A 25,779-nucleotide genomic window follows, 5' to 3' on the forward strand; every position below is an offset into this window, starting at 1 on the left:
CTCATCCAGAACTTCGCCGCCAGACTCATTCTGGACTTCCCTCGCGGAGAGCACATCTCCCAACACCTGAGGACCCTCCACTGGCTACCAGTCGAGAAGCAAATCACTTTCAAGCTACTCACCCACATGTACAATGCCATACACAACGCAGGGCCAGCCTACTTGAATCACCGTGTCTCCTTACACACCCCTGCCAGATCCCTCTGCTCCACCCAGATGGCCCTGGCCACCACCCCTCGTATCCGCAAAACCACTGGCGGAGGACGATTCTTCACCTACATTTCAGCAAAGAGCTGGAACAACCTCCCCCTGCAACTCAGTCGAAGCCCGTTGCTCACCATCTTCAGGAAGGACCTCAAGACATGGCTCTTCAAATGAGGCCTCTCTCCTCCCCCCCAGCGCCTTGAGACCCTCACGGGTGAGTAGCTGCACTCTACAAAAAACTGATTGAAAGTGACATGTAAGCAACCCTGCATAAAAGTGAAAAACACAAGAGTCAAATAAACACTTTATTAACGCATTTCAAAGCTAATAGTTATTTATATGCATTTTTATTAATTTCCTTTGGAAGTATACTATTTTCTTTCAAGGTCAATCAGGATACACTTCAGATATCTGTAGTCATCCATGGTCTAGGGTGAGGAAACAGGACGTTGCAAAAACCTGCTATTGAGCTCATCCTAAAGAGAAATGAGACAAGGACATTTAGTAGAACAGACAATGACTATTTAGGATTTCAAAGAAATATAAATTTTTTAGAGGGCCAGACGTATTGTGTTTTCTCCTGCCATTTTCTGGTGTATGTCCCAAATATTGATCATCTTCTACTATCAGCTTGTCCTTATGCAAAGAGAATAGCTAGTTGTTTGTAATTGTTTACATACCCTTAAAATAGCCCTCTGGAGCCATTTTGTTTCCTAATTTTAAAAACAAGGCTTCAACGATGGGCAACATGATTTACAAATTATAAACTTGAAGGGGCATAGTTAAGAGCCCCTAGCGCCTCCTTGCGCCACATTAGAATAATTTTATTTACGCTAATGTGGCCCAACAAGGCCAAAATCCCTGTGCCATATTTCCAAAGTGGTGCAATGAATGCATTGCGCCACTCTGTAAACCTTTGCGTTACATTATGCCTGTACCAGGCATAATGTATGCAAAGGACGCGTTCCCCGTAAGGGGGGGGCGAAAAAATGGCGCAAAGAAATCGAAGAGATTTCTTAGCCTCATTTTGTTCAGCGCTTTTAACGCTTGCTCAGAGCAAAGCACCGGACTAGCGTAAAAAATTCTGATGCTAGTCCCCTAACTACCACCATGGTGCACCGTATTTTAAATATAGCGCACACATAGTGGTGTTGGGGGCGCTAAGAAGCTCAAGAAAAGTGGCGCTGCACTGTGTGCAGCGCCACTTTTGTTAAATATGCCCCGTAGTTCCAACTTACTAATGCTTTGCACTGGGTTTCCGTTACTTTTGTAAAGCAAACCTGAAGGAAAGTATTATGCTGGGATTTACTATCCAACGCAAATCAGGATTTGCGTTGCAGTTTCCCAAAGTAATGATACGCATTGCTTTGCATTATTTTGCATCAAACTGGAGTTCCATGGGCGGTACATGGGTGTTTCCAGGCAAACACCCATTGGTTTTGATAAAAAAAAAAACTATCTACAAACATTCATAGACAGGAATTTTCACCAACCTCTGACATCTCCTAGAGGTAGTCCTACCAAGAAGAAATGTTCCTAATTTGCATGCCTGCTGCATTGTATAGCACACAGAAAACATGTAAAAGGATAGATTTTATACTAGAAGGGTGCCATTCTAATACAAAAACAATTCCTTATGCAATGCATAAACCTGTCGTATGGTGCATTGGAGCATCGCAGCCTAAAGTGGGCCCTCGGAGGGCGTACATGTCTTCGTGGATATGGTACTGTTCATCTCTTTTCATTTAACGCATTGTAACTCAGCAACTAGTGATGTATCTGCTTTAACCAGTAGAGACATTTGAGGTTTTGGATAATAATCTGTATGGAAGAAGCCAAGGTTTGGTGATAGGTCCTTTCGGCCATGGGTGTGGCCCACTGGAGCGCCCAACCTCCTTCAGTTGACCTCCAAATTTCTCACCTTTAGAAAGCACCTTAAACCGCGGCAACTTTCGAGATGGGGCTCTTTCACTAGGGGCGGCTCCTCCAGGAGAAGGAGAAGCTGCAACCCTTTCACCATAAAGGGATAATAAACTACGTTTGCACCGCTTTTTAGCTGAATGCAATGAGTAAACCCCTAGGTTTTCATACCTTGGCTGAGAATACCTGTGAGAACGTTTGTACTCGAATGTCCACTAAACATCCAGCCATTCATTATTTTCTCAAGACTACTTACTCATGATTCTTATGGTCTAATACAGTTCCCAAATGTCTTTGTTCAAACTATCCCAATCCCAACAAACAGAAACCATATTTTCCTTCGCATATCATATTCGCCCAAAACCTCAAAGGGATTTTTGCAACATACACTGGCCAGATTACATAGCGCCGCATTCAAGTTTTCCAACTACTAATATCATTCAAAGTGAAAAACGACCTTGAGTCAGCCATCCTTCTCACAAGAAACTTCACTTCGACAAAAAGATCTTCTCACATCTAATGTATTCACACTCATGGCAACATTGTATTGCCATGTGTTTGTACTTCCGTGTAGGCTTTCAGAATCCACCCACAACACGTCTCATCACTAGCTTTAGTTTCTCAGCTTTGAGAGAAACCTCTAAAAATGTTTGTTTCACTCCTGCTAGACAGGCCTTTTTTCTGCAGGTTCTCAATATGAGCTTTATTATCAAGTCTGTAACATTCTTGTCATTGTTGGATTTTTTCTGCCCTGGCATTGTAATTTCCCATTGTATTTTGTTCCTATATTAAACAGTCTCAACTGTTGGCGCTATATGCTGCGAGGACATTTCCTCCATGTACGAGATTGGACTTTTTATGCAGCTAGCAATATCCATAGCTTTCACGAAGTCGAACTAGACTTGTTCTCTCCCCTAACTTGTTCCTGATAATTTCTTCTTCACAGTTTTCTAACTCACATGGAGACTCTAAAAACACAAACACATATGTCAGTTGGCTCCTCTGGTGAGTGCTATGAAAATATGTTTCCACATCGGACATTGATTAATGGCTTGAACCGAACATCTGAGGATGAGCTTCCTGTGTTCCTGCCACTGAATTTGCCACCTCTGAGGCCAGTGTTGGCAAAGGCAGAGCCAGGGGTCGCAGCTGCGACCTCTAAATGACCTCCATCGGTGCACACGATATTGTTTTACATCATTGTGTTAGACCATGACCTTACACTATTGTGAGGCATTGCTTGTCACTGCTCATCTCCTGATGGCGGTGGTGAAACGCAAATGCGTTCCAGATCCATCTTTATTTGCGAGACCCTCTTCCCTCATAATTTAAACAAGCATTTGCAATGCAATGGGTCTCGCGTTTACTCGAGTTAAAGCTATTAGCGCTGTAAACTCCTAACCGGACTTTTCTTGCCACATAAACTGAAAAGTAAAACCGTTTTACATAAGCGAGCCTACGGCCACCATGAGCACAAAGCAAACACTCAAAAGGAAACAGTGAAAGGTATCTACAAAAGTGCAACTATCCATGTAACCTGAAAAAAGTGCAAATATCCATATAACAGAGTCGATCTTATGCAAAGCGCTCTACTACTGCCTACAAATGGAGAGAAAAAATAGTGCAGAAACCATGTGGAAAACATGGAGCTTCGTATGTTTTCATAGTTGGCCGGTGCGCTCAAGGAGGGCTAAACACCGGAAAAGGCATGACATATGCATGCCTTTCACTAATAAAAGCAAGCAGATTTTAAAAGGCCGGCCCACGAACCAACCAAACTCCTGGGCTTGACAAAGGCGTGGTTAAAATGGTGAATTTGAGAGCAAAGCTTTTTTGTACTTTGTTTATGTATGTGCGCTATTGAAACATTCTAATAATTTTATATTGTGTGCTATGCATGACTATCCCTCCCCAAGAGGTCTTTCAAATATAGTGGTAACAAAGCAGGTTTTACGGTAAAATGTCCATGAAAATTCACTAAAGGATAATATGTTGTTCAGACAGATAATAACATGCAGTTTCGCATGGCGCATCGTTCATCAAACGTATGTTTGCATTTCATTTTCCATCCTACCAATTCATGCAAATTCCAAGAATCACTGAATTCTTTTTTGCCCCCGCCACACAGCTTTGCCCCTACAGGAGCCCTCCCGGGTTGGCATATATTGTTAAAATACAGCATACGACAAGCAGATCGCATGAGAGTGGCTTAAGCAGCAATGGAAAGAGAGAGCAGTGCCGATTGGCATGATTAATAAGTGAGAGGAACATAATATTTTGTAAAATAATTAAAAAAAATTGGGCTTTCAAAACAGAGATGAGAGAGAGTGTGTGTGCTTTGTCAGTGTGCTTGAGCATAAATCCCAGGTGAGCTACTCTCCATACCCACCTGAGAGCACCTGTATCCAACAATTCATCAGAATATACATTTATTAGTGGGGGTGTAACGCCCCAAATACCCCCTGAAGCTGCGCCCCTGAGTGGGAGTGAGGATGAGTAAGTGAGAGAATGTGAGTTACTGTGAGTGAGGGGCACGGCAATTTAGAACTGCAGAGAGACAGGAAGTGAAGAAGTAAACGCAGCTGCCTTTTCCCAAACTCCCTTCATGAAGCAGAAGGTCTAGCACAGGACACATTTTTAGTGTTCTACCGAATAAAAAGGAAAGGAGTGAAACAAAGCAGCATCTACTAAAATATCAAAGGGGCGGGTCCACCTAAAACTGATATCATGCCTGTGTACATGGACAAAGAACAAGGAAATACTCAATACAAATCCTGGAATGCTGGACTTGTTACAGGGTACAAAATATTATTGTATGAAAATGAAAGCACATCTTTGCCTGGGCACAGAATGGTTTAACATAAGAATGGATGCAGGAAAATGAAGCTCTCGGTGTCCATGGCACTTGAGAATGCTACAGTCATGTCTATGCCTAGGCCTGGGTGAGTCTGATGGACAGGGAAGAGCCATGCATTGTAAAGACCAATAGGACCACCATGGGACACAGTAGAAGAGTCCTGGTCCTCCAAAATATGTACTGGTGGGCCCACTGGCACGCCCAGCGTAATATAACCACTGGGTTAAGGAGAGGGCGCTGTATGGCCATAAAGATAGGGTGGTGGGTAGTTATAAAGTAAGGTGTAATCTTAAGGTGTAGGTTAGCATTGGGTCAGTGCACTTATTCTTGAATCTATTTTACTCAATGTAGTGGTAATCTCAGAAGTGGTAATCTCAACAGTGGTAATCCCTACAGTGGTAACCTCAGTGGTAGTAATCACAGTAGTGGTAATCACAGTAGTGGTAATCTCAAAGGTAGTAATCACAGTAGTGGTAATCTCAAAGGTAGTAATTGAAGTAGTGATAGGCTCAGCAGTGGTAATCCCTGCAGTGATAATTTCAACAGTGGTAATCTCAGCAGTGGTAATCTCAGCAGTGGTAATCCCTGCAGTTGTACTCTCAGAGGTAGTAATCACAGTAGTGGTAATTCGGCAGTGGTAATCCCTGCAGTGGTAATCTCAGAGGTAGTAATCACAGTAGAGGTAATCTCAGCAGTGGTAATCCCTGCAAGGGTAATCTCAGAGGTAGTAATCACAGTAGTGGTAATTCAGCAGTGGTAATCCCTGCAGTGGTAATCTCAAAAATAGTAATCACAGCAGTGGTAATCTCAGCAGTGGTAATCGCTGCACTGGTAATTTCAAAGATGGTAATCTCAGCAGAGGTAATCTTTGCACTGGTAATCTCAGATTTAGTAATCACATTAGTAGTAACATTAGGAGTGGTGACCCCTGCAGTGGTAATCTCAGAGGGGTTCATTTCAATGTAGTAGACTCTACATAGTGGTATATGAACCCTGTTGTATTTTAGGTGGTGACATACAACCCTTCGTGCTGGGTCCTCGGTCTGATATGTTCATTGCATTTGCGTGTGAATTACGCTCAAACATGTTCTGTTTATAACGCGCTTCTCTGAAGGGGGTTTTATGGAGCAGTAGAAAGGTAGAGGAGAGAGGATTGTTAAGGGTACTTAAAACTCAATATTTTGTAAATAATCTGAGACAAGTGTGTTTGTCAGTGTTTTTGTCTGTGTGTGTGTGTAAAAATATCAAGGGAAATCCGACAAACATCTCACAGCGCCCTACTTAAAGCACCTGCACCCAACTTCTTTATTAGAGGGTTGTGACACCCCAGCCACCCCCTGCCCCCAAATGCTGCTTAAACTCTATAATGTTGGCATTTACATGAGGCAGTAATTACCCTAGGCACCCACTCTCATCCTGCAGCTATTTTACTGCTGGAGGCAGATTTGTTCATTAAAGCCCAGTAGAATCAGAAACTTGGGACCTCTCAGGAATAGGCCTGAGAGAGGCCGGGGTAACTCAAATCAGAGTTACTTGCATTAGGCACCTGTCCTCTACGCCTATCTTTCAGTTAACACCTGACTTCTGTCTCTACTTCCTACAGTCTTCACTGCCTCACTCATTTCTTCAACTCAGCACAAGCTGCATCCTTCCTGTCCATCACTGGCTGGAGACGTTAGTGGGAGTGGTGGACGTGTGCCTGTTATTGAAATAAATCGGATCAAAAAAAAAATTAAGATTCTGGAAACCATGTTTGGGAGTTGATAGTAGACAGAAAGAATTGGGAGGGGTTAGAGAGTGAAGGGAAGATGTTGAGGTTTTTTTTACACACACACACACACACACACACATATATCTATACATTTATTACAGACATATTTTTACAATTATTGTATAGTTTCTCTATGGGCCATAGAATATGCCTAAACCAATCAGAGACACTTTGGTACATAGAATACCAATAGAAAAAACTAAAAAATTATCAACTGGAAAGATTGTTAATATTAGGAGCTTCACTTCATGCAGCAGTGACAATTATGTTAATTCCTGAAAGGTCGTTGTGGCCTACAATAGGTAGAAGAAAAGGGTATTAGAACAACTCAGGGCCATTAATCATTGTGGCAATAGTTACCAGTAGCAAGGCACCCAGCAATTTGACAAGAACGTCAAAACTACTAGGAGCACAATCCCACTTGTCACATAGAAGCTGCATGCGTCACACAGCCTAAAACAGGCTAAAGACGAATGTCAACAAAGCACTTCGGATAGTTTGTCGGGTTCCAGAAAAACACCAACCTGAGATAAGCAAAACAAAACTTAAAGCAGGCTGTTTGGGGAATAAAGAGGCAACATACTTATAAATTCTGGGCCAAACTCATCTGGGACATGAAACACAAAAATGAAAGTAAATTCTGGAACATGGTAAAGGCCCTAATTAATCCACATGACCCTAAATTTGAATCAAGCTTCCTGAAGGCTGACTGGCGTCCTTCTTGAAAGATCATTTTCATCAAACAAAAGTGAAAAGGACTACGCTCCCACCAGAGTTTTAGGTTGGCTCACCCAATCCAATGACTTACACCCTCACAAAGACAGGAGTGAGGTTAGTGAATACGATGTCACTCCAGCAGAAACCCAATGACAAATAGTGAGAGGAAGAAAGACGGGGAACCCGGTCCAAATGGGGTCCCTCGAGCCATCTATAAATCAGACCCACCCAAGTGGGCAGAAGCTTTGATCCCCCTTTTCAACCAAGTCCTGGCTGGAGAATGAATACCAAAATCTTGGAGGGGATCCATCATCTCACCAATACACAAAAGTGGGGATAAATCAGACCCTAGAAACTACCGACTGATTACGCTGATCGACAACTAAACAAAATATTTTTCCTGGGGTCCTCCTTGAACATCTCATTTACTGGGCTGGCCGAAAATCTATAATTCCCCCAAACCAAACTGGGTTTAGTAGTAATACAGGCACGGAAGCCAACATCATGGCATTATCTCACACACTTGACTCTTCAATGGCTGCAAATCTTCCACTATATCTCTGTTTTATAGACTTTAAAGCAGCATTTGATAGTATCACTCAAAAGAGGCTTTGGGGGAAACTCAACAGCTGGCAAATGCCCCAGCAACTCTTGAAAGCCATTGAGAACCTGTACTCTAGTACATGGGTCAGGCTCAAACTGGGCAATGGATCAAACCTCACCAGAAGGATCCCAACGACTAGAGGCCTAAAACAAGGCTGTGTTCTGGCCTCAACTCTATTCAACCTTTTCCTGGCCGACTTCTCAAAAACACTTTCTTCATCAACTCCCATGCACCACAACTGGGGACGATGCAACCGTCGAACCTCTTATATGCTGATGACGTCGTACTACTCAGTAAAACTAAGGTAGGCATGCGATGTCTCTTGAAAGCCAAGGAAGATTACTCCCTTAAGAATGGGCTAAAAATTAATAATAAAACTGCTAAAATCTTGATCATGAAGGGGATCGCAACCTGGGGATTAAGTGGGAAAAAGCTTGAAGAAAACGCTACTTATGAATACCTGGGTTTCTTGTTTGACTGTCATGGCTCCTTTTCCAAACATAAAGAAGAAATATGACAGAAAGGGACTGTACTCTCCTTGGGGCTTCGAACGCTGCCTGCAAAATTGAACAAAATATACGCTCAGCCCACTGTTGGAAGTAGCCAGTACTATGGTGGTCCCCATGCTAGCCTATAGAAGTGTTGTCCTCTGTGGTAGAGACTCTAAGATCTTGGATGATATCATATCAAGCATATACAGGCAAATGTTCATGCTTCCAAGTTACACCTCGCCAGCACAGATAAGGCTGGAGTCCGGCCTACATAAACAGTCTCTTGTAAGGCATGTAGCCTATATTAACTGCTCTCATAAAATGAGAAGTGCAGCTGGAAACACCATAAATCGCAACATATGGGAGGAAATAACAATGAAGGCCCATTCGCCGGCTCGAAAATATCTTGATACCTCAAAAAAGCAGCTAGGTGTGAAGCGTTTAAGGTTTTCGGAGCTCAACCACAAGCTATTTTAATCCTTAACAAAAAAGTAACAAAACACCTATCGGAAATTGAAGACAAGACAACACTTGAGAAAAGGCATTACGCCTGGCTAGTCTTAAACAGCTATAAGAACCTAGTCCCTCAGCCATATCTGGGATGAGTCTTAAACTACAGCATTAAGAGTAAGTACTTGCTTTATCGTTTAGGGGTGTGGCAGTGGGTATAGCGATAGGGATTAATGAGACACTCAGGTGGGTGATTGACTATGAGTGGTTTTATTTTAGAGTACAGGTGCCTTCGTAACAGTCACTGTCTTTTATCGTTATGTGTTGGTGACTTCCTTTGTTCTCTTCTTCCTCAGGGTTCCTGGTGGTTGGTGATATCTCTCCCGGTAGTGGTGTCGTCAGGTCGACTGGAAAAAGGAACAAAAGGTAGGTAAGTCGCAAGTCTGGCGGGTTTATTTGGATGATTTTAGTGAGGGGAGAGGGTGTGGAGAGAGAGAGAGAGAGAGAGAGAGAGAGAGAGAGAGAGAGAGAGAGAGAGAGAGAGAGAAGAGAGAGAGAGAGAGAGAGAGAGAGAGAGAGAGAGAGAGAGAGATAGAGTGAGTGGTGATGGTCTGGTGTAGGACTCCAGACCCGAGTGAAAAATGAAAAAAAAAGGAGGGGTGTAGTTCACAGGGTCCCGTCCTGTTTGCACCTCGGTGGAACCCAAAACTCCTTTCTTTCACTAATAGAACGACCTTCGCTCCGTATTAAGTGATTAGTGCTCCCCTCATGCTGGTGTTTTCTTTCCCAAATATCCCTTCCCAACCTCCCTCTACTCGCACTTTCCACCCTCTTCCCTTCCCACTATAGCCCTTATTCTATTCTTCAGGCAGGACCGTACCTGCTGGAGGCACGCCCCTCCAATGACGTGGCGGAGCTGCTGCCTTTCGGGACCACCTTGTCCCTCTGTGGTATCGCCTCTGGAGCTCAAGAGTCTTCCTTTGTGGGGTTCTTCTTCCCCGGCATCCAGAATGCTTTTTCCTGCGTCCTCTCCTCCCTCTGTGTTCGCGTTGTCTCCCGTCGCGCTCTCCTCCTCCTCCGATCTGGCCTCCTTCTCCTCCTAGTCTTCCTCTGTTCCGGCGATGCGAGCGCGTTGTTTTACTTCTCTTTTCATGTCTTTGGAAACCTGGATATATGGGTTTCCTGCTTCTGCGATTTCCTCTTCCGTGGGACACCCGGGGCATTTGCCGGACTGGAGATCGGTATCGTATGTAGCCGGGGTTTCCGACACCCGGCTACAAGGGGCCCTCCCAGTGGGCAAACACGAGAGCCCATGGCATCGGCCCGTAAAAGATGAGATTTGTTGGCTCTGCAGGCTAGTGCCCAAAACTGTGTCTCACATGTTCTGCTTATGCAACAGCACTCTGAGGGATCGTCGCAGTCTTCTGCGCCCATTATGAGTACAATTAGGGGTTTGCAAATGCAGACATGCAGTCCTCAGCTGCCTTTATTCTAATAATCAAAAACTCATCACCCAATCAGTGAGATCCCTATAGGGAGTGGAGCGTGCTTTGACTGGTACAACCACTTAAGACCGAAAGACATAGGCCTCTGCTCCTTTCCATGGCACTAAATAACAATGGAGGCTCTCTGTGTCTTAATAATATTAAACTAATTGACAGTTTAAATGTTTTGGCACACATGCACTTTAGGACTTGAGTGTCCGCCTGACAGTGTTTTTATTTCATATTAGACTCGTACGGTAGTAATGGTCTTCTAGCACCAGAGCAGGTACACCCTGCACTTTAAGAACTGGAGGCCCACTGGGGGACGATATATATATTTTTTTATGTGAAATGTATATTTCCATTTTAATACTTATTTACATACTTTATTTCAATAGCAAGGCACTGGCAAACCAAACATAACCAAAACCCTGATACACTCTCCTTTTCCGGAATTGACAGGATTGATGTCTCTCCGAGGGGCAGAGATACAGAGATACAATTGTGGAAACTGGAGTCTAGTGTGGGAACATTTTGACTATATCTTCTGATTATTACCGCAGCCTTGCTTGATATGTTTTTCTTGCCTTTCTTTGTTTAAAAGTGTTATGTCAGAATTATTCTTATCTCATAGTGTACCAACTGTGTAGAATAAGCAGGATGTATGGTTATTAGAATCTGCCACTGACCTGTTTTTATGTTTTCATTTTTATTTATTTGCACTTTTTATATGGGGGACTAGAGCACATTGCGATTGGAAATAACATGGCTACAGGTACAGCTGGATATGGAAAGTTTACATTGCAAACACATGGAACCTGTAAACTCCTGCATTCATATTGGTTAGATGTTATGGGAGAAGATGTTTGTTCATTCTAGCCAGAAATGAAAGGCCACTTGGCCAGTATTCATGGTTTTCAATTTGCTATGAGATAGTGTATCTCCCTTTATCAAGATGATGACTGACTTATAAAAGGAAGGGAAGACGTTGAAGGCTTTTTACACACACACTATATATAATTAATATATACGTGTATTAAATGTATACAAACATATATAGAGAAAATAGAAAATCATGGCATCATATCTCCGTCTAAGGTATGGATGGATAGATAGATAGATAGATAGATAGATAGATAGATAGATAGATAGATAGATATTGTAATATTTATGGATAAAATTGGACATGGTTAGATATACACATGTATTTTGCGCATGAATATACAGAGACTTTCTTTTTTACTTTTATTGATATGGGTATATCCCTATAAAGGGAAGCATAAACTCATTTACATACCAAAATACAAATAGACAACCTTGTCTACATAGCCAGATATAAGTGATTGCCCTGCTAAACTATATTTCTCATGTAACTAAATATATGGTTATATCCATTTAGAAAGTGTGAAGACTAATATGCATTGATATAGGTATCTGGCAGATAATTATCTTTACGTATTCTCATGTATTATCATACAAAGAGGCATAAACCCCCATATAGAGCAACCTTTGTAGATATGTGTTATCTACATACTTTGGCATGCATATGTGTAAAGCATAAACATGCATTTGCATTCATCAAAATCACAGAGCTTTTTTAGATTATTTTTTAATCTGTGTATATTTAGAGCTTCTATTCTAATACAATACATAACCATACACAGTTTCAACAATCATGATTTATTATGAATTAAGCAAAGGGAAAAGATTTCCACAGACTGCACATAAATTACCCAAAAATATTCTACACCCTTCCACGCACTCCCAAGGTTTCAATAGAAGTTTTGAATAGAAAATTATACCACTTTGCTTTCTGATTATAAACATTGGTCAGATAGATGCTATTTGAAGCTCCAATATTTGACTGAACCCAGCACGACAGGATATACCTGTAAATGACAAGTGATTTGGCAATGTCCACAATGTTTAGGATCAATGGCAGTTTATCTAATCTTTTTCAATGGAGAGAGGCTCCAGCTTCCTGGGGGCCTTCCATCCATAGACCAAGAGAGCTTGGAGACTGCACCTCCAGATACAGACAAGCTGGCAACATTAAGAGAACACTGACTTCTCCATCTAGGTACTAACACCATGCTTACAATGTTGCACCTCATTACGAGTTTGGCAGACCAAGGACCGCCACACTTGCAATGACGGTTGGACTGCCACACTCTGGGTAGGCTGACCGCCTAAGTATGACCCTGGCGGGCACCAGGGGACCACCTTCCCTTCCAAGAACATGGTTCCTAATGGCATGACGGTGGTCAGAGTTGTACTTAGCCAGGGCAGCACTGAATTCAGCCCCTCCTGGATGATTATAACTCCCCTCACAAGCAGCCTTTGCAATGGAGGTTTCACAGACATGGAAAGGCTGGTAGTGAAGCAGACAGTGGGCATTCCGAGGGTGCTAGTCGGCCCCCTCTGTGTTAGGAGATAGCACTTGGCTCCTTTAACTGTTCATGCCAGTCTGACCAACGGAAATGCTCTATTGCAATGTCCCTGCTGTGGGACTGCCAAACTTGTGATGAGACTATTTGTCTTTACTTATATTAACATTATGTTATACTATTTTATTGGTAATTGTAAAGTGCAAATCTGCCATTGGAATGCGGTATGGGCTGTGCAGGAGTCTCCCTGCCCAGCACCCACAAAATGGCTGCTGGTGCCCACTGCGTGAGGGTGCATTGTGCTGCTGCATCTTTCCCACTGGGCTGACTGGCAGAAACCTTGGTTTCCACCAGTCAGCCCAGTGGCAATGTTGTAATGGGGCCGGTGGAGAGGTTGTGAGCACGGCGGCGACAACCCCATCAGGAGTTTGGCAGACGGGTGTTTCTGTCCCCTAAACTACTGTCAGCCATTAAGAATGGCTATGATACACATATATGTAATACCAATACATGTATTGCTTGTAGGGAAGGCCTTCTGAATTTTTCACTTTTGCAACTGCTATGCTTGTCATCCCTCATAAAAACTTCCAAGGAAGGAGCTAAGGGAAACGTTGTCATCAGCTAAAATGACTGGGTATATAGAGGTACAAGAGAAAACCACCTCTTGCTGCCTAACCTCTATTCAATGTCTTTCTCCTGGTCGGCCATTTGCCTCGGTACTACCCAAACAAATCTCAAAAGATTTAAGGGGGTATTCCAAAATTCTGTGACTATTGAAGCTTTGGGGGCATAGTTCTGGAAGATTTCATGAATTATAAATGGTAATAAATCTGTGCCCATGCAGTTTGTATAAGTAGATTTCATATTTTCGCCTTGATATGAGCCCTGTGTGACCAGAGGAGACTTGCACCAAGGTGCAGGAATAGATGTACACAAGATTTACCTTCATGAAGAGGCCCCTAAAAGTTCAGAGGAGAGAAGAGGCTGCAGTGTTCTCCTTACCTCGTATGCTCAGCTTCGAGTCGGTGCATAACAAGTCCTCCTGGTTTAGGCCATAATCTTCTTGTACCCAAGCACATTGGTGGGCAGAATGTTACATAAAGAACTTTTGCAACACTTGATCAAAACACCAGGGGCGTTGACTTGTGAACAGGTAGATGCGCACTTCTTGCTGGTTACCAGAAATCCTTTTAAAAAAAGAAAATAATTTTTAATGAAAATAAGTATAATTTCTCTGTCTCTATTCTATAGCGTGAGTTAGCAAGTGAAACTATTTGTCTGTTAAATGTGCCTTCTTACCTTCTTTATTTTATTTTTACTCATTGATGTCTCTCCTTACTTTTCAAGCAATGCTGGTCTTGTTTGTAACCCAGAGGCAGTAGGTTTATTAAACAAGCGTTTGCAATACAATTGGTCTCGAGTTTGCTGGAGTTAGAGCTATAGGCATTGTACATTCCTAACAGGACTTTTCTTGCCACATAAATTGAAAATGAAAACAGTTGACATAAGCAAGCCGATTCAAAGCATCACAGCTGCCATGAGCATGAGCACAAAGGAGAGACACAAAAGGAAAAACACGCTCGCTCGCAGACAAACGTATCAACAAATGTGCAATTATCCATGTAACAGGGCTGGTGTCCAAGGCGGTAACAAAGCTGCCCCAAGGAAAGACATACGTAAAGCATTTACCAACTAGAACGAAGGATTTTTGAAAGGCAAGCCCACGAACGAGTGAAATTGATGGGCGTGCAGTGGGCGTGCGGTGGGCCTGCTTAAAAGCCCACAATACTTAGAACAGGTCAAAGCACTTGCGCGTGTGACCTAAAAATGGAGCAACCAAAGTTGCTGCAACAAGTTAATCTAGGGGAAAAGAGCAGCACAGAGCAATTGTTACTAATTATGGTCTCCGGCTGCTGTCTTCCTCTGTGCTGATGCACAAATAGGCTGCCTAGTGCCATGCACACACCTTTTGACACCTTTGTGCAGAGGTAGTGCCTCACATAGGTTTAGTACAGGAAGTATTCGAGAACAAATTCCTATGCCTAGACACACTTAAATGCATTTCACACATTTGATGTGTGCTATACAGTGCAGCACAAAAACAATTAGTGAAATATTAGGAAAACTACATATTTCTCCTACCTAACTATAGTCACCATGAGGTGTTATTTTTTTAGGCAAAGCCAAGTCTGGAAATCTTTGTTGAAATGGCTTTCAATTAAAATCCATGGGTGGCAGCATTGGAATGTCAAAGTATTACCCAAAGCATGCCCTCATGAGGCAAAGTACAGTATAGCAACACAAAGTGTTATCTCCAATTCTTTTATTTAAACATTGGGGCGTATTTAAGAAAATCTTAGCGCCCCCCTAACACCACCATGTGTGAGCCATACATAAAATATGGTGCACCATGTCGGTAGACAGGGGACTAGCATCAGAATTTTTGATGCTAGTCCGGAGCTTTGCAGGATTAGCATAAAAAATTCTGACGCTAATCCTGCAAAGCAACCAGAGGCCCATTGTAACCAATGGAAGCCTCCTTTTAACGCCTTTCATGAGGAGGCAATAAAAGTGCCCAAAAAATGGTGCAATTAAAACTCTTAAAATTTACCTGTGCCATTTCTTTGCCCCCCTAACAGGGGAATGCCCCTTTGCATATATTATGCCTGGCACAGGCATTATATAGCACAAAGAGTTACCAAGTATCCGAAGAGGGCTCCAGGGAGGTTGGATCGGATTGGTGACTTTGTCGCAGTGAGAAAAATCGTTAAGAAAAAGACTAAGGGGCATATTTAAAGAAAGTGCTGCTGCAGCCAGTAAGCACCACTTTCCATGCACCCTTTAGTGCCCCCCTACCACCACCATGTGTGCGCCGTATTTAAAATACGGCACACCATGGCGCAGGGTAGTGGGCAATAGCATAATTCTTTTGGACGCTATTGATGTACTCTGTAGGAGTAGCACCAAAATTGTGGTGCTACATAGTGGGCTATTAAAAATAATGGTATGCCCCCTTTGAGCAAGCATTAAAAGTGCCGAAGTCTCTTAGATTTCCTTGCACCATTTTTTTGCCCCCCCCCCGTAATGCGGAAATGCCCTGTTTGCATACATTATGCCGGGAGCAGGCATAATGTAACACAAAGGGTTACAAAGTGCAGCAATGCATGCATTGCACCACTTTTTAAATATGGTGCAGCTTTTTCAGCTTCTAACGCCACATTAGCGTAAAAAATTATGGTAATGTGGTGATGGAATGGCATTAGGACCTCTTTAATATGCCCCATAGTTTATTGCATTTACGTTAAGAATTAAGGAAACTTTCCATGGCAATTAAAGCCACAAAATAATATAGATCACCAGCAGTAAGGGCAATGAGATACAGCCAGAAGAATTCATACCTAATCCAAAAATAGTAGTACATAGTCTGGGTGATGGCGTAACTAGTGGCTTTGCGTGGCCTCATAGATATGGTTAAGAGGCTTGCACTCTCGAAGCATCAAAAAAAGTGAAATTCCAGCAGAGCAAGCCTATTATAAATATGTCACTATTTGTCTTTTGACCTGTGTCCATGTGCTATGTTCAAATGATCTGTTCCACCCACTTGCATAATCCTTTAAACTTAAAGCGCTGTTGCTCCATCTGTGGGTTTTAGTCATATGCATAAAAAGAAATGCAACCCCACTGATGCCTGCACTGCTCTTCCTTCTCCTGTTGCTCGAACACCAGCAGAAGGCTTCACTCTTCGGTAGGGGAGGTGACATGTCGAGCTCAGTCCAGTCCCACTAGCAGTCCTGTCACTTTCATGATCCCAGTTTTATTTATTTTGCTGATTTTCCCTAGCCCAGTGTTTTATGTCTTTTTGGGGTGAATAAAATTTCCTTGATTTGTAAAGTAAATATCATATTTTAGAGACTGTGGCCCAGATTTTAGAAAAGTGGCACTACATTGCATGTTGCGCCACTTTTCTTGTGCTCCCCTAATGCCACAATGTGTGCACCCTATTTAACATACGGCGCACCATGGCGCAGGTTAGGGACAATAGCATCATCAATTTTTACGCTCTTGTTGCACTTTTCATGATTAGCACCAAAGGTGTAGCCACTAGCAGACCCACTACATTCAATCTGCAATCTTTCTTTGGCTACCGGGTAGGTGCTATGCAAACGGAAAAAGCCTTAGTCATCCCTCTTTTGAGGAAGCCTACATCAGATCAATATCTCTGCTACCTTTCCCAGAATAAATTGTGGAAAATCATGTTAACAGAATAATCTCAGATCATCTGGAGAAAAACCTGTTACTTGATCCAGCTCAGTCAGGCTTTCAACCTTCAGTGGCAAGGGCAATGCACTCCTTTGCATCCTGAGTGTAGGTCCTGCAGGTTTGGGGTTCCTCAAGGTTCTTCCCTGAGCCCCATGTTGTTTAATCTAATCTTAAAACCACTGGCCATACCGAGCCATAGTCCGGGCATAATTTTCATGAATTATGTGAACGGTACATAGTTTATCATCTCATTGTATCATCCCCTCCCAGGATCTTTTAAGGCATTTCATAACTGTATGCACAGCATAACTGACTTATGTACTCAGAAACCACTCAAATTTAATGATAATAAAACTGAGGTAATCTGCTGCTCTACAGGTGGAGTACCTAGGTCAGTTTCTTCTGCCACTGGCCTGAGGAAACTAATCTGAAATTGCATCAGCAGTCAGGAATTTCGGTTTCCAATCAGATGCGGGCTTTTCCTTCGCTGCTCCGGCTAATGAATTGTCTTCTACCTGCTTTTCACTTTTAACATTATGGTGTAAAATACTTCCACTCTTGCCACAACATTAAAGTCCTCAAATTGGTCAGGTCAAAATCCCAAGCAGACTGGACTACGGTATTTTGAGGCAGTCGGTGTTCCAAACCACATTCTGAAACGCTCGTCCTCAATTCAGACAGCGACTGCTAGACTATATCTGTCTCTTCCTTACAGATCCTCTGTGTCTGCTGCGCTTATTACAGATTACATTGACCCCTGCTTCCTAAGAGGATTTCTTTTTAATTATTTCTATTTGTATGCAGAGCCTTCCATTGGACCCAACCTATTTATCTTCAAAGCAAATTTTCTCACTACAACCCTTGCAGATAACTATGATCTGCCGATGCAAGGTTGATGAACATACTAAAGTTTAAAGTCACTCAAATGGGAGGCAGAGCATTCTCAGTCCAGCCTGCTTGGTTATGGAAAATTCTCCCAATAATCCTTTGCTGTGGTCCCAATTTATTACAGTTTGGTAAGGCTCTAAGATCTTGACTCTTCATTCTATAGGTTCCCAGGGTCATGCTTTTCTTTGTACTTGAAATCTTTAGCACCAGAAATCCCTTTGAATAATAGTTGTGTTCTATAAAATTCTAAATAGTAATAATAATAATAAAAATAAGAGAAATCTGATACAATGAAATGAAATAATAACAAGAGAAAGGCAGAGGTTACATTCATCATAGAAAGCCTCTTGGCATCACTACCCAAGGTTATCATTTCATTACTTTTAGATAGGGAAACCTGTCAATGATAATATTGCTATTAAGTTAAAAAGTGGGAAATCATGTGTTGAAACCCACACAATTTCCCTATAGACCTGCTAAAAATGTTGAGAAATTTTTGCAACATTGCATTACTTATGGTGACCACCTGGTCAATTACCAAAACATGATCCTTGCTATTAGGATCTAAATTTGGACCTGATTTGCAAAGGTTATGTACACTTTAGAGTAATGCACACATTTGAGTAAGTTGAATACTTTTTGGTTATTCACAAAATATGAGTGTAACGCTACTCCAAACATGTAACTTATACTCAGGTTTTGTGAATAGCTAAAAAGTATACTTATTCAAAAGTGTAAAATACCTAATGGTGTATAGCCACATGCCCTTTAATTTGGTGGTGATGTGTACGTTACATTTTTGGAGTAAAATTACTTCTGAATAGCCAAAATGTAAACTTACTCAAAAGTGTAAATTACTCAAAATACAATTTCCGATATGTTTGCCTGTCCTTAATTTTGAAGTTCAATAATCTAAAACCAAGCATATCCATCATCTCAGCTCCAATTACCTTTAGATTGAATTTATATTTCAAATGTGTTGCCTACCTTACCAACAAATTTATCCCTTCAAACCTCATGCTTAATAATAGTGTAGGGAGACCCGGAGTCAGCTAAAGTGTTTAGGATGATACCACCAATAGTCATCTAGAACTCTGATTTGTGTTTGCATCTGTCACTGTATTCCATATTTAAGACAAAATTGCCTCTCAAGCTCATAACATTCTTACTCATACCAGTTCTGTCATCGTCTGACATACTATTTCTTTTTTTTTGAGCCCTCACACACTTAATTAATTTTTTCATCACCCTTTTAGTAAAATGGCCAACAACACCACATGCACTGCGTATTTGCTTTCCTGATGGACATGTTTTTCTATAAGTCAAATATTACCTGATACTATGATAGTATTCCTTTTTTCCTTTGATATACTTTATGTTGGGTGTACACATCATTGTGCATTTCATTTTACTGACAACCTCACCAACTTTGACATCCAATTTTAAGGCACTAGCACACCTTCAAGATATTTCCTCCTTATGTAGGATGGCCAATACATCCTCTAAGACAGAACACCATTTACCCATAAGAGATCCTGTATATCAGAACATTTTGTGACCCTTAATTAAGCAGCAATGCAAGGTGCTGAATTTACAATCAATTGCCAGAGGTTTTACCTCAGTACCATATTTGTCAATTGACTTGTGTTTAAAAGATGTACCTGGTAATGCCAATACATACTTTTGGTGCAAAATAATGATGCAATACGGCAGAATTGCGAACAAAAACACCACCCACAGTAGCTACCTTAGTCATTTGATTGTACATTTTTAATACCAGTGGACTTAGTGAATGTAACAACATCCTCTGCTTGGGAAACATACTACCTTGTCAATGGCACATAAATAATAAAAAAATATTATTTCCATTCTCCCCATAGCAGGCACAGTTTTACTCCAGCCAGATAGAGGGCTTTAGGTAGACTGGGAGTAACATTGTGGGTGCTCATGTTTATACACATTGGAGTTGTCCAATGTCCACCCTTCACCAGTGTATTGAACTAGTTAACTGTCCACTGTTGACCACTAATGCTACACATGTCCCTAAACATATTGGAGAAACTGCAAGAATCATATTTATGTGTTGTTGGACCTGGCCCTTTTTGCTGGGTTATCCCCAAACTCTTTGCCTTCTTCCTCCTATTTTTGCAGCACTGTTTTTGTTGGCTTCAGGACTCTATGCATTTTAACACTGCTAAACACTGCTAAAATGCAAATGCTTCCTGTCTAAAATGTATTAGTGATTGATTTATCCAATATTGGCATATTTGATTTACTAGTAGGCCCCTTGAAAAGTGCACTATGTGTGCCCAGGGTCTGTAAATCAAATGCTACTAGTGGGCCTGCAGCTTACAAAAACAGAGCAACCCTATACTCTCCAAGGAACTGGGTAGGATAATTGCAAATAATAAGGTGTTGCTGAAGGAATTATTAAAAATTTCTTTAAATGTTGGTATTGCAATCCAACTGCAAACAAAGCACAAAGGGGGTCATTACAACCCTGGCGGACGGTGTTAAAGGTGCGGCAATACCGCAAACAGGCCGGCGGACAAAAAAAGGGAATTATGACCCTGGCGGAAACCGCCAACAAAGGCAGCCACTTTAACACACCGCCTGCCACGGCGGTACAGACAAACAGCACAGTGGTCACCGCCAACAGACAGGCGGAAGACAATGTACCGCCCATAGTATCACAACCTACCAATCCGCCACCTTTTCCGGGGCGGATTCACCGTGGATAAAAACACAGCGGAAACAGTTACTGCAATGGGAAAACGCTCACCTGAACACATCCCACAAGGAAGGAGGACTCCATGGAGCCGGAATTACACATTCTACCGGCCCTTGTATTCCTACTCATCTATGAAGAGCAACGCCGGCGCGGGAGAAGACAACGGTGAGTACTGCACCTGCGACATAGGGGAGGGGGGGAGGCAAAAGTTAGGGGGACACACACGAAACACCCCCACCCTCACATATTTCAACACACACACCAATGCATTTACAAAAATCACAGTAACAACCCACAATTCCCCCGGAAGAATGCAAAGACAAAAGGAAATCAGTTCAAACATTGTAATGTATCAATATACATGTTTAAAAAATATACAGATATATTATAAAATCATTAAAAATATATACATTACGAGAAGTAGTGCAGATATGCACATATCAATGTCCGTGCAGCACTGGTCCAAAAATGCATGGGCGAGGCCCACAAAAGATACCTGTCCACATTCGGAGAGAACACTGCCGGGGCATCAGATAGAAATACTACAGGCACTTCAGGGGGAAGGGAAGGGGGGGCACCTCAGCCGGATGAGTGCAAAGCCAGATCCACGACGGGGCTCCATGCCCATTGATGTATCCTGGGGAGTGCAAAGCCACAGTCTCTCAAGTCTCTACAGTGGGTGGTTTGCCCACTGTACCATCCTGGGGAGTGCAAAGCCACAGTCTCTGAAGTCTCTACAGTGGGTGGTTTGCCCACTGTACCATCCTGGGGAGTACAAAACCACAGTCTCTCAGGTCTCTACAGTGGTTGGTTTGCCCACTGTTCCATCCTAGGGAGTGCAAAGCCACAGTCTCTCAAGTCTCTACAGTGGGTGGGTTGCCCACTGTACCATCCTGGGGAGTGTAAAGCCACAGTTTCACAAGTAGATAACAGCCTCCACTGGCTCTGGAGGGGGACTGGTGCCCAGACTGGATTAGTCTCCCTGTGAAAGTTCCTGTCCCGTCACTGTCCCAGCTGCACATGGGATGACGATGCTTGATGTGGCGGTCTTTTCATTCTTCCCCGGTGCATGCCCTGTTCAGCGGTGCTTTGCCATGGCGATCTCTGGACTGTTCAGCAGTGCTTTGCCATGGCGGTCTCTGGACTGTTCAGCGGTGCTTTGCCATGGCGGTTCAGGACTGTTCAGCGGTGCTTTGCCATGGTGGTCTCTGGACTGTTCAGTGGTGCTTTGCCATGGCGCTTCAGGACTGTTCAGCGGTGCTTTGCCATGGTGATCTCTGGACTGTTCAGCGGTGCTTTGCCATGGCGGTCTCTGGACTGTTCAGCGGTGCTTTGCTATGGCGGTTCAGGACTGTTCAGCGGTGCTTTGCCATGGCGGTTCAGGGCTGTTCAGTGGTGCTTTGCCATGGCGGTTCTGGAACGGGCATTGGTGTGTGGCATGACGTTCCCTGGACTGGGCAGTGGTGTGTGGCATGACGTTCCCTAGACTGGGCATTGGTGTGTGGCATGACGTTCCCTCATTGCCCAGCGGGGCTGTGGCAGCCGGGGCCCTCCTGGGCACTGACTCCGGCGGTGGTCTCCTGACCAGTGATGATACTTGGGCCCTCCTGGGCACTGACTCTGGCGGTGGTCTCCTGACCAGTGACGATACTTGGGCCCTCCTGGGCAATGACTCTAGCGGTGGTCTCCGGACCAGTGACGATACTTGGGCCCTCCTGGGCAATGACTCTGGCGGTGGTCTCCGGACCAGTGACGACGGTGCTGGCGGTGGCGTCCCGACCGTCGGGAAGGATGTCGACCTTCTCCGCCGTGATGCTCACAACAGGCTGTGCAGACTTCCCCTGGCCCTTCCCCACCTTTGGAGGAGTCACAGCTGACTCTGCAATCCCCCTGGGACCCCTGTGAGTTGTTTTGCCTCCAGGAGTCTTCACAGGGTCCCGTCGGCCACTTTCCAATTTCAGGGCCTTTACAGGGGGTGGGCTGCCAGTGCCTTGGCTCCGCGTCATACTGCCTGCCCTGGTGGTCGGTGCACTCCACACACCTTGAACAGGCACCACTGAGGCTTGTTGGCTGAGGTGCTACGACGGGACTGATGAACTGGAGGGGGGGTGGGGGCAAAACGGTCAACTTTACAGAGGGACAGTTTCTGACGAACACTGTGATGGGTAGTTTGAGGGGGCCTGGGAGTGGAGGAAGAGGAGGTGGTTGTAGAAGGTGTCACTTTAGGTGTTTTGGGTGTAGGTGCAGGTACTGGAGGCTGTTGTGAGGTGGATGGATGTTGGGTGTGTGGGTGCCCGCGTTTGTGTACTTTGGGAGGGGGCGTCACAGACACACTGGGAGAGGACACAGGGGACGTGTAAATGGGAGTGGAGGTGGTGAGTGCAGGTGAGCGGGGTGTGGTGCTGTGTGTTCTGGTGCGAGTCCTGGTGCCTGTAGATGTAGTGCATGCAGGTGAGAGTGTAGACGACACTGGGAGGGAGGAGGGAGAAGAGGAGGAGGGGGACACAGTGGAGGCAGTGGATGTTACTGTGTCTGCATGTGTGTGATGCTTGTGTGTGTGCCTGTGGGTTGTGTGGTGCCTATGTGTGCCTGAGCTTCCCTTGTGTGTTGACTTGTGTGCATGCTGGTCTGTAGGTGTGCTTGGGATGGGCTGGGGTACAGGGGATTGGGTCTGGGTGGAGGAGGTTGGAGGGGGGAGGCTAGACACAGGGACAATAGCTGCCATCAGTGCTGAGGCCAGAGATTGCAGGGTTCGCTGAAGGACAGCCTGACCAGAATGAATGCCCTCCAGGAATGCATTACCGTGTTGCAACTCCCATCCTACACCCTGGATGGCATTCACAATGGTAGACTGCCCAACAGTGAGGGACCTGAGGAGGTCAATGGCCTCCTCACTGACGGCAGCACGGGTGACTGGGGCAGGGCCTGCGGTGCCTGGGGCGAAGGTGATGCCCACCCTCCTGGGTGAGCGGGCATGGGGAGAACGCTGAGGGGCTGCTGGGAGGACGGTGCTGGTAGGGGAGGTGGCGGCTGTACCTGTAGAAGTGGGGCGCACAGATGGTGGCGCCACCACAAGGGAGCTCACATCGAAGGACGAGTCCGTGTCGCTGCTTGGTGATCCGGTGGCCGACGTGAAGCTCCCCTCGCCCTCCGTCCCACTGGTGCATTCTGAGTCCATGGTGTGGTCCTCCATGGCCATGTGGGATGCAGTTCCCTCGTGCTCCGGTGCCACTGTACCTCCGCCTGATGATGCTGATGATGCTGATGCACAAAAGAACAGGGAGACCACAAAAAGGGGGGGGGGGGACAGAAGATAGACAGGTTGAGTGCATGGCATACCTCTACCGATGGCGGACAATACAGACACAGCAGCCCCCTGCACTACGCCGTGCTCCTGGCCTCTGAGGATGCAATTTCTGGGATCTGGCCTACATAGCAATGGGGTTCATCTGCACACATGGATGCCACAGGGGTATGTATAGCTGTACTTTGCACTCTACTGCGGTGGGGTGGAGTGCCACATGGCCTGCATTAGGGAGGGGCTAGTCTAAGTTTTTCTGCCTGGCCTGGGTACACCCACAGGCCTCCTCCCCCACCCAGACCCCTCCACTGCACGCAAAGTCCACAGATTGAGAGTGTACTCACCCCCTTGTGTCTGCTGTGATGCCCTCAAGCGCCCATCCAACTCCGGGTATGCCAACACAAGGATCCTGAACATCAGGGGGGTCATGGTGCGACATGCACCCCTCCCACGTTGGGAGGTCATCCTCAGCTGAGCCTCCGCCGTCTTCTTGCTCCAGCGGCGAATGGCCTCCCATCTTTTCCGGCAGTGGGTGCCCCGTCTCTGGTGGACCCCCAGGGTCCGTACGTCCTTGGCGATGGCACGCCAAATGTCCTTCTTCTGGTGGGTGCTGACCTACATGACATGCACAAGGGAAGACAAGAAGTCATTACCAACTAGACCGTCGATGTGAGTGGCCCCCCTCCCTACTCTAGCCATGTGGGCCATTCATTCACATGCATTAATGTTCCCTGAGCTCTGCCCCCTTCCCTCTTACAACCAGCCCTCTCCACCCAGGCCTAGCCCATACAACGTGCTCCCTGTGTACTAACCTGTTGGTCTGGAGGACTGTAGAGTAGCGTGTACTGGGGGAGGACCCCGTCTACCAGTTTCTCCAACTCCTGAGCAGTGAAGGCAGGGGCCCTTTCCCCAGACGCAGCAGCCATTGTCTCTTCCAGACCGAGGTCACAGCAGCACTTGCAGTGTAGGTCCTCTCCTGTCGAAGATCAGGTATCTAGTGATTGAACAGATTGAAAATGGCGGTGACGTCCGCGGCGGTGACATCCGCGGTGGTGCGTATCATCACCGCCGGCACACCTGTTCATTGGCTCCTGGGACCCATAGGGTCCTATGTTAACCAATGTAGCATTGTGCCGCGGTGTACGACCGCCTACCGCGACGGTGTGCAACGCCAACGCAGTTACGCCACAATCCCATTGTCCCAGTTTAGAGGTCAAGCAGCCGCCATTTCAGGGGCCCACATGGCTTCATTTACTTCTGCGTCACACATAGCTAGGCCTACACTCAACACACATACAGGAAGGGTTTTGTGTTTGGTGTCGCCTTCTGTGTAACTGTGGGTACATACCTTGAAAGAAATTGACTTGATTGTCGCTCTTGTCCTTCCTCGGCGCCGTCAGCTGGGACATTTGAGAAGATGGCGGAATCCTCCGGTGTACCGACTGCTGGTGGGCCTGTTGACAATGGAGGAGTGACATTTACTCGTCACCTACAGGTTTGACTGTGCCACAATCCAGGAACTATGTACCCAGTTGGAGCCAGACCTGATGTCACCAATCCGCCACCCCACTGGAATCCTCCCTGACGTGCAGGTGCTGTCAGTGCTCCATTTCCTTGCAAGTGGGTCATTTCAGACAACAGTGGCCATGGCATCAGGGATGTCCCAGCCTATGTTTTCCAACGTATTGTCCAGAGTGTTGTCTGCCCTGCTGAA

The 25,779-nt window shown here is 44.8% G+C and overlaps 1 protein-coding gene across 2 annotated transcripts in view; it reads right to left on the reverse strand.

The window, feature by feature from the left end:
* Window positions 1–496: 496 nt before the first annotated feature.
* Window positions 497–25,779, reverse strand: part of LOC138274915 (ly6/PLAUR domain-containing protein 2-like) — an 80,252-nt gene continuing 54,969 nt past the window's right edge. Inside the window, exons 3-4 of one of the 2 annotated variants that reach the window (XM_069219036.1) lie at window positions 13,888–14,072; window positions 497–680 (exon numbers count right to left, since the gene is read on the reverse strand). In XM_069219036.1, coding sequence (XP_069075137.1) covers window positions 13,933–14,072 — 140 coding nt within the window. In that variant the 3' untranslated portion in view covers window positions 497–680; window positions 13,888–13,932. Of the gene's footprint in view, window positions 681–9,263; window positions 9,422–13,887; window positions 14,073–25,779 lie in introns of those variants that run through there. The other variant, XM_069219044.1, reaches the window with a different exon arrangement.

This window comes from Pleurodeles waltl, chromosome 2_2, assembly GCF_031143425.1.
Source record: "Pleurodeles waltl isolate 20211129_DDA chromosome 2_2, aPleWal1.hap1.20221129, whole genome shotgun sequence".
In the NCBI taxonomy this organism is placed as follows: Eukaryota; Metazoa; Chordata; class Amphibia; order Caudata; family Salamandridae; genus Pleurodeles; species Pleurodeles waltl.